The sequence below is a fragment of the Lucilia sericata genome, unplaced genomic scaffold, assembly GCF_015586225.1.
Source record: "Lucilia sericata isolate MDLA Ls3-8-SP2 unplaced genomic scaffold, ASM1558622v1 Contig002405F_arrow, whole genome shotgun sequence".
Classification (NCBI taxonomy): Eukaryota; Metazoa; Arthropoda; class Insecta; order Diptera; family Calliphoridae; genus Lucilia; species Lucilia sericata.
In genome coordinates this window covers 47,501-55,945 of record NW_023996199.1, presented here as the reverse complement: position 1 = coordinate 55,945, position 8,445 = coordinate 47,501, and the positions used below count along the sequence as shown (strand labels likewise).

The 8,445-nt window shown below is 30.7% G+C and overlaps 2 protein-coding genes across 3 annotated transcripts in view; both read left to right on the top strand.

The window, feature by feature from the left end:
- Positions 1 to 202: 202 nt before the first annotated feature.
- The window catches only part of LOC119613893 (V-type proton ATPase subunit C-like), an 18,560-nt gene continuing 10,317 nt past the window's right edge, over positions 203 to 8,445 (top strand). The window contains 3 exon segments of the mRNA XM_037969962.1: positions 203 to 345; positions 470 to 512; positions 515 to 622. Coding sequence (XP_037825890.1) covers positions 214 to 345; positions 470 to 512; positions 515 to 622 — 283 coding nt within the window. The 5' untranslated portion in view covers positions 203 to 213.
- The window catches only part of LOC119613894 (V-type proton ATPase subunit C-like), a 5,823-nt gene continuing 4,695 nt past the window's right edge, over positions 7,318 to 8,445 (top strand). For both annotated transcript variants that reach the window (XM_037969964.1, XM_037969963.1), the window contains exon 1: positions 7,318 to 8,445. This exon is cut by the window's right edge and continues 536 nt beyond it. In XM_037969964.1, the coding sequence (XP_037825892.1) occupies positions 8,041 to 8,445 (405 nt within the window). In that variant the 5' untranslated portion in view covers positions 7,318 to 8,040.

Sequence of the window (8,445 nt, the reverse complement as noted above, 5' to 3'; positions counted from 1 at the left end):
ACTGAACTAGAACTGAACTAGAACTGAACTAGAACTGAACTAGAACTGAACTAGAACTGAACTAGAACTGAACTAGAACTAAACTAGAACTGGACTAGAACTGAACTAGAATATGAGCTTTTGTGCAATTAGGTTCAGTACTCCAGTTTATTGATTACGAACATACATTTAAATTTAATTATAAAATTTAATTTTTTTATAGAAATCAACAAGATGTCCGAGTACTGGCTTATCTCAGCCCCTGGCGACAAAACCTGCCAGCAAACTTTTGATGCCATGAATAATCTAACCAGCAAACAAAATAATTTATGTAACAACTATAAATTTCATATACCCGATTTGAAGGTAAGTTTTTAATTCCAAAAATAAATCATTGTTGAGTAATAAAATTAAATGTGAACCCTTAATACGTTATTCCCGTTTCAAAAATAACAAATAAATAAACTTGTTTTATTTTTATTCACTCAAGGTTGGTACTCTCGATCAATTGGTGGGTCTTTCCGATGATTTGGGTAACTTGATACTTATGTTGAGCAAATTACCCGCAAGGTTGCCGCCTATTTGGGTGAAGTTTTGGAGGATCAAAGAGATAAATTGCATGAAAATTTACTCGCCAATAACAGTAAGTCCAAGAAATGAATGAATCTCTAATAAAAGTAGTTTATTCACTAAGTATGACAACGTGATTTATATAGATAAAAATAGATTTTTTGTAGTTTAACTAAATTTGTTTACTTTTTTTTTGAGAATGATTAACTTATTAAAAAAAAACTAACAAATTAAACATTAAACAATTTGATAAAATTTTCTTTGGTAATTTAGTCTAGAAGTCTTTTATCATGTGAATGTTCTAATTTTGTTAATTTAACTAAAAACGATAAAATAAAGTAGTTTATTAAAATTTTATATCTAAATACTAACAGCCATGATTCTATATTAATATTTTAATATTTTTAGAGAAGATTTAAAAACTAAAAGTTTTTCAAATTGAAAACATTAGGTTTTTATTTTTATTTATTTAATTAATTTAAATTTTATAATTTTCTTAATTACTTTAATTTAAATTTGAGTTTTTATTATTATTATTATTATAATTTTGTTTATAATTTTTTAACCTCATTAGCACCCTCCAACTCATTTTACATTATTTCTCTCTTCTATGGCCAATTGGTTATAGAGAGAGTTGGCTTTTTTAAAACTATTTTTTGTTTTATTTAACGAAACAAAATATGAAACTGTTAATTGTTTTTAATTTAATTTATCTGTGAAATAGTGATATTTTTGTTTTGAATTTTTTATGTTTTGTACAAAATTTTATAAAAAAAACAAACTTCTTTTTCTATTATATTAGTAAATATTAAATTATTATGTGAATATTTATTATGCGTACAAAAAGAAAAACAACAACATACAAAAAAAAACACCACAAACATTAACACACATTACACACTTTTTCTACGAGTATATTTTTTTTTAACTGTTTTGAGGAACTAGAAACACAGAAGGCCACCCTATTTAGAATTGCTAGCTCATAGTCTAGTCTATAGTGTAGGGCATAGGCCTGTCAATAGTCTAGTCTATAGCCTAGTCTATAGCCTAGTCTTTAGTCTAGTCTATAGCCTAGTCTTTAGCCTAGTCTATAGTCTAGTCTATAGTCTAGTCTATAGTCTAGTCTATAGTCTAGTCTATAGTCTAGTCTATAGTCTAGTCTAGTCTATAGTATAGTCTATAGTCTAGTCTATAGTCTAGTCTAGTTTATAGTCTAGTCTATAGTCGAGTCTATATTCTAGTCTATAGTCTAGTCTGTAGTCTAGTCTATTGTCTAGTCTATAGTCTAGTCTATAATCTAGTCTATAGTCTAGTCTATAGTCTAGTATATAGTCTAGTTTATAGTCTAGTCTATAGTCTAGTGTATAGTCTAGTCTATTGTCTAGTCCATAGTCTAGTCTATAGTCTAGTCTATAGTAGTCTATAGTCTAGTCTATAGTCTAGTCTAGTCTAGTCTATAGTCTTGTCTATAGTCTCGTCTATAGTCTAGTCTATAGTCTTGTCTATAGTGTAGTATATACTCTAGTCCATACTCTAGTTTATACTCTAGTCTATTCTTAAGTCCAGTATGTAGTTTAGTCTATAGTCTAGTCTATAGTGTCGTCTATCGTCTAGTATATAGTCTAGTCTATATTCCAGTCTATAGTCTAGTCTTTAGTCTAGTTTATAGTCTAGTCTTTAGTCTAGTTTATAGTCGAGTATATAGTTTATTCTATAGTCTGATCTATAGTCTATTCTATAGTCTGGTCTGTAGTGTAGGCTTTAGTATAGTATTTAGTCTAGTCTACAGTGTAGTCTATAGTCTAGTTTATAGTCTAGACGATAGTTTAGTCCATAGTCTGTCTTATGGTCTATAGTTTATTATGTAGTTTAGTCTATAGTCTAGTTTATAGTCTAGTCTATAGTCTAGTCTTTAGTCTGGTCTTTAGTCTAGTCTTTATTCTAGTCTTTATTCTAGTCTTTATTCTAGTCTTTAGTCTAGTCTTTAGTCTAGTCTTTAGTCTATTCTTTAGACTAATCTTTAGTCTAATCTTTAGTCTAGTAATTAGTCTAGTCTATAGTCTAGTCCATAGTCTAGTCTATAGTCTAGTCCATACTCTAGTCTATAGTCTAGTCCATAGTCTAGTCTATAGTCTAGTCTATAGTCTAGTCTATAGTCTAGTCTATAGTCTAGTCTATAGTCTAGTCTATAGTCTAGTCTATAGTCTAGTCTATAGTCTAGTCTATAGTCTAGTCTATAGTCTAGTCTATAGTCTAGTCTATAGTCTAGTCTATGGTCTAGTCTATAGTCTAGTCTATAGTCTAGTCTATGGTCTAGTCTATAGTCTAGTCTATAGTCTAGTCTATAGTCTAGTCAATAGTCTAGTCTATAGTCTAGTCTATAGTCTAGTCTATAGTCTATTCTATAGTCTAGTCTATAGTCTAATCTATAGTCTAGTCTATAGTCTAGTCTATAGTCTAGTCTATAGTCTAGTCTATAGTCTAGTCTATAGTCTAGTCTATAGTCTAGTCTATAGTCTAGTCTAGTTTATAGTGTAGTCTATAGTCGAGTCTATAATCTAGTCTATAGTCTGTAGTCTAGTCTATTGTCTAGTCTATAGTCTAGTCTATAATCGAGTCTATAGTCTAGTCTATAGTCTAGTATAGTATTTAGTCTAGTCTACAGTGTAGTCTATAGTCTAGTTTATAGTCTAGACGATGGTTTAGTCCATAGTCTGTTTTATGGTCTATAGTTTATTATGTAGTTTAGTCTAAAGTCTAGTCTTTAGTCTGGTCTTTAGTCTAGTCTTTAGTCTAGTCTTTAGTCTTGTCTTTAGTCTAGACTTTAGTCTAGACTTTAATCTAGTCTTTAGTCTATTCTTTAGACTAATCTTTAGTCAAGTCTTTAGACTAGTCTATAGTCTAGTCTAGTCTATAATCTAGTCTATAGTTTAGTCTATAGTTTAGTCTATAGTTTAGTCTATAGTTTAGTCTATAGTTTAGTCTATAGTCTAGTCTTTAGTCTAGTCTATAGTCTATTCTATAGTCTAGTCTACAGTCTAGTCTATAGTCTAGTCTATAGTCTAGTCTATAGTCTCGTCTGTAGTCTGGTCTATAGTCTAGTCTATAGTGTAGTATATACTCTAGTCCATACTCTAGTTTATACTCTAGTTTATAGTCTATTATTAAGTCCAGTCTGTAGTTTAGTCTATAGTCTAGTCTATAGTCTAGTCTTTAGTCTGGTCTTTAGTCTAGTCTTTAGTCTAGTCTTTAGTCTTGTCTTTAGTCTAGACTTTAGTCTAGTCTTTAGTCTATTCTTTAGACTAATCTTTAGTCTAGTCTTTAGACTAGTCTATAGTCTAGTCTATAATCTAGTCTATAGTTTAGTCTATAGGCTAGTCTTTAGTCTAGTCTATAGTTTAGTCTATAGTCTAGTCTATAGTCTAGTCTATAGTCTAGTCTATAGTCTAGTCTATAGTCTAGTCTATAGTCTAGTCTATAGTCTAGTCTATAGTCTAGTCTATAGTCTAGTCTATAGTCTAGTCTATAGTCTAGTCTATAGTCTAGTCTATAGTCTAGTCTATAGCCTAGTCTATAGTCTAGTCTTTAGTCTAGTCTATAGTCTAGTCTATAGTCTAGTCTATAGTCTAGTCTATAGTATAGTCTATAGTCTAGTCTATAATTTAGTCTTTAGTCTAGTTTATAGTCTTGCTTATGGTTTAGTCTATAGTCTAGTCTAGTCTATAGTTTAGTCTGTATGGTCTATAGTCTGTTCTTTAGTCCTTATATTTATCTTAAGGAGTCTTGCATTTTTGAACTAAAGGGCAAATAATAATGTTTTAATCAACCCAATTTAAGTGAAAACAACAATTTGTTTATTGATCTTAGAAAACAAAGTATAAAACAATTAATAAAACCAAGGTCGCTAGCTATGATTTTTTATAAAAGAAATTATTAACAATCATTTGAATATTATATTGTTTAAACACCTCTAGTCGTTAATGACTCTTACACTAACACACTTTGTTTTCAACTATTGGAAGAAAAAAGTTAATTAATCCTTTAACAACCCTTCTATTAGTACTTATGACTTGTAACTTTTCTATTTAACAAATATTTCTTTAATTGTTACGTTTTCATGTTATATTTTAAGTTTCACCCAAAAAATAAAATAAATATATACATATATACATATATATTTAAAAATAATCATATATTTTGTTCTTTTTAATTTGTTCCTTTAAGTTTCCAATGTTTTCTATATGTTGGAAAACAATTAGTTTTTAAATCATGTAAATCGAACTTCTTTCAATACCTAAACTAAAATAATGACAATAAAAAAAAGAAATAATTAATAACAATTACAACAAAAATAGCAATATAAAACTTTCATTAAACTTTATTCATTTATTTATGTGTGTTACCTACATATTTAAGTTTTGTTACTTTATTGTTTTGAATTTTGAAAAAAAAAAAACCGTTATAAATATCCAAATATTTATTGTAAAACTTTTTTTGTGTGTGTAAAAAAAATGAGTAAAAACTTCAGTGTTGTTTGTGAGTGTGTATGTGTTAATAAATGTGATTTGTTTTGTTACAATTTTTTACATATTTTATATAAATTTATAATTTTATTGTTTATTTATAATTAATTTTAAGTTGCCTCCATTTTTAAAACATATTTCTTCTCTATAGCCTTGTATTTATTTAAAATTTTCTAAAGTTTCTTGTGTTTAGCAACATTTTGTTTGTTGTTGTTTATGTCGAAAAACAGAGCCAACATGCTTTTACACTGAGATTTATTTTTCTTGTTTTCAATTTTTTTCGACTTTTTACTGTATTATTTTGTTTTTTTTTTATTATTTTTTTTGAACAAATTAAGTTTTTTGAAATTTATACAGGTTTGTAATTAAGCAGGGCTAATTTTAGAACACAATAATGACGGCAGGCGTTAAAGCGTTGTTGTTAAGTTATTTTGCTTATCATTGTAATTAAATTAATTAAACATATTAATCGAAGTAGCAGAATATTTAAGATAAAAAAGGTTTTTCATAGGTAACCCAGCAAAAATATGAACTTCCAATTGACTACAGGAATGGAAAATTCTGTACTAACGTACTTTTTTCAGTACAGGTTAATAAGTCCATAGAATGGTCAATAAATCCGGTAATAGACTATAGTCATTATACTAGTTACAGACTAATCCATAGATTTTTTCCTAGATTAGTCAATAAACTAGAGGATAGTCAGCTTCATACACTGGTCAATAGACTTCATAGACTACTCTATAGATCATAGTCTAGTCAATAGACTAGCCCATAAGCTAGTCAATAGACTATTCACTAAAGTAATCCATAAATTGGTCCATACACTAATTCATTTCTAGTTCAGTTCTAGTTCAGTTCTAGTTCAGTTCTAGTTCAGTTCTAGTTCAGTTCTAGTTCCAGTTCAGTTCTAGTTCAGTTCTAGTTCAGTTCTAGTTCAGTTCTAGTTCAGTTCTAGTCCAGTTCTAGTTCAGTTCTAGTTCAGTTCTAGTTCAGTTCTAGTTCAGTTCTAGTTCAGTTCTAGTTCTAGTTCAGTTCTAGTTCAGTTCTAGTTCAGTTCTAGTTCAGTTCTAGTTCAGTTCTAGTTCAGTTCTAGTTCAGTTCTAGTCCAGTTCTAGTTCAGTTCTAGTTCAGTTCTAGTTCAGTTCTAGTTCAGTTCTAGTTCAGTTCTAGTTCAGTTCTAGTTCAGTTCTAGTTCAGTTCTAGTTCAGTTCTAGTTCAGTTCTAGTTCAGTTCTAGTTCATTTCTAGTTCATTTCTAGTTCAGTTCTAGTTCAGTTCTAGTTCAGTTCTAGTTCAGTTCTAGTTCTGTTCTAGTTCAGTTCTAGTTCAGTTCTAGTTCAGTTCTAGTTCAGTTCTAGTTCAGTTCTAGTTCAGTTCTAGTTCAGTTCTAGTTCAGTTCTAGTTCATTTCTAGTTCATTTCTAGTTCAGTTCTAGTTCAGTTCTAGTTCAGTTCTAATTCAGTTCTAGTTCAGTTCTAGTTCAGTTCTAGTTCAGTTCTAGTTCAGTTCTAGTTCAGTTCTAGTTCAGTTCTAGTTCAGTTCTAGTTCAGTTCTAGTTCAGTTCTAGTTCAGTTCTAGTTCAGTTCTAGTTCAGTTCTAGTTCAGTTCTAGTTCAGTTCTAATTCAGTTCTAGTTCAGTTCTAGTTCAGTTCTAGTTCAGTTCTAGTTCTAGTTCAGTTCTAGTTCAGTTCTAGTTCAGTTCTAGTTCAGTTCTAGTTCAGTTCTAGTTCAGTTCTAGTTCATTTCTAGTTCAGTTCTAGTTCAGTTCTAGTTCAGTTCTAGTTCATTTCTAGTTCAGTTCTAGTTCAGTTCTAGTTCAGTTCTAGTTCAGTTCTAGTTCAGTTCTAGTTCAGTTCTAGTTCAGTTCTAGTCCAATTCTAGTTCTGGTTCAGTTCTGGTTCAGTTCTGGTTCAGTTTTAGTTCAGTTCTTGTTCAGTTCTTGTCCAGTTCTAGTTCAGTTCTAGTTCAGTTCAGTTCTAGTTCAGTTCTAGTTCAGTTCTAGTTCAGTTCTAGTTCACTTCTAGTTCAGTTCCAGTTCAGTTCCAGTTCAGTTCTAGACCAATATAGTTCCACAGTTCAATCAATAGACTAGTTAAAAACCAAGTTCACGCACTAGTCCATAGATTAGACAATATACTAGTCAATAGACCAGTCCATAAACTATTCAATACACAAGTCTATAGACTATTTCATAGAACAATGAATAGACTAGTCTATAGATCTTTCCATAGCCCAGTAAATAAAGTACATAGTCCATAGACTTATTTATAGACCAGTCCATAGAATAGTCAATAAACTAGCCCATAAACAAGTCCAAGAATTAGTCTGGATTTGAGTAAGTACTAGTCTATTGCCAGGTCTATTATATAGACTAGTTAATAGCCAATATTCTTCCTATATAGAACTATTCTTAAGCAAATCTTTAATGGTTGTTCTTTATTCGAAATTGTCACTCTGGGAACTAGTTCTAGGAAAAATTTAACATGCAACATGTTATTTCGCTGGAAGTTCAGCATATTTTTTGTTGGGAACAAGAAGTGTTTTAATACCAAATTGTTATTCTATTTACCCCTCCGACATTATTATTATACAACTAGATTAATCTAACTAATATTAAGAATTAAGAAATTTTTTAATAATACAACCACATATTTATAAATATACTTTATATAAACTATAAATGTAATGAATGCGTGATTGTATTGAAAAACTTATAAACCAAACAAAATGAAAACAAAACAAAAAAAATCCCAAAAGGTCCTGGTCCGCCTGATGAATGTACCATCAACACACATAATAACACTACTACTATTAGCACACACTCCGAATTGACGGGAAAATCATCAAATCTTTCAAATAGTCGTGATACCACAACGACATCTTGTTCGGCATGCCCTTCGGGGAGTTGTTTGAATTTTTCCTCTAATGAAGAATCGGAACGTGATTATGATTTGCTAACATCATCTATGTCGCCTGTATGTAACTGTGATTGTGAATGTGCCACACAAACGGCTAATGCCACAACTAGTCCTACTCTAAATACATTGAATGCCGCCTGCTCGCCTACACCCTCGTTGTCGGCGGCATCGGCCTGTAATGCTGCGGTCGATGTCGAACAACAACATTTTTCCTTTTCCTCATCGATTGCAAACCTTAAATTACACACTTCTTCATCGTCGTACAATCATCATCAGCGTCCTTCCCATCTTTTGCATCAGCAAAATCATTTCTCATCGCTACTGAATAATGCGGCCGCCGCTTGCTCGTCATCAACATCGTGTTTTATATCCTCTGCCATTTCATCGGCCAATGTCTGTGCCACCGGACCAGCTACAGCTAATAGTTCATATTTATGTTCCACATCGGCTCCC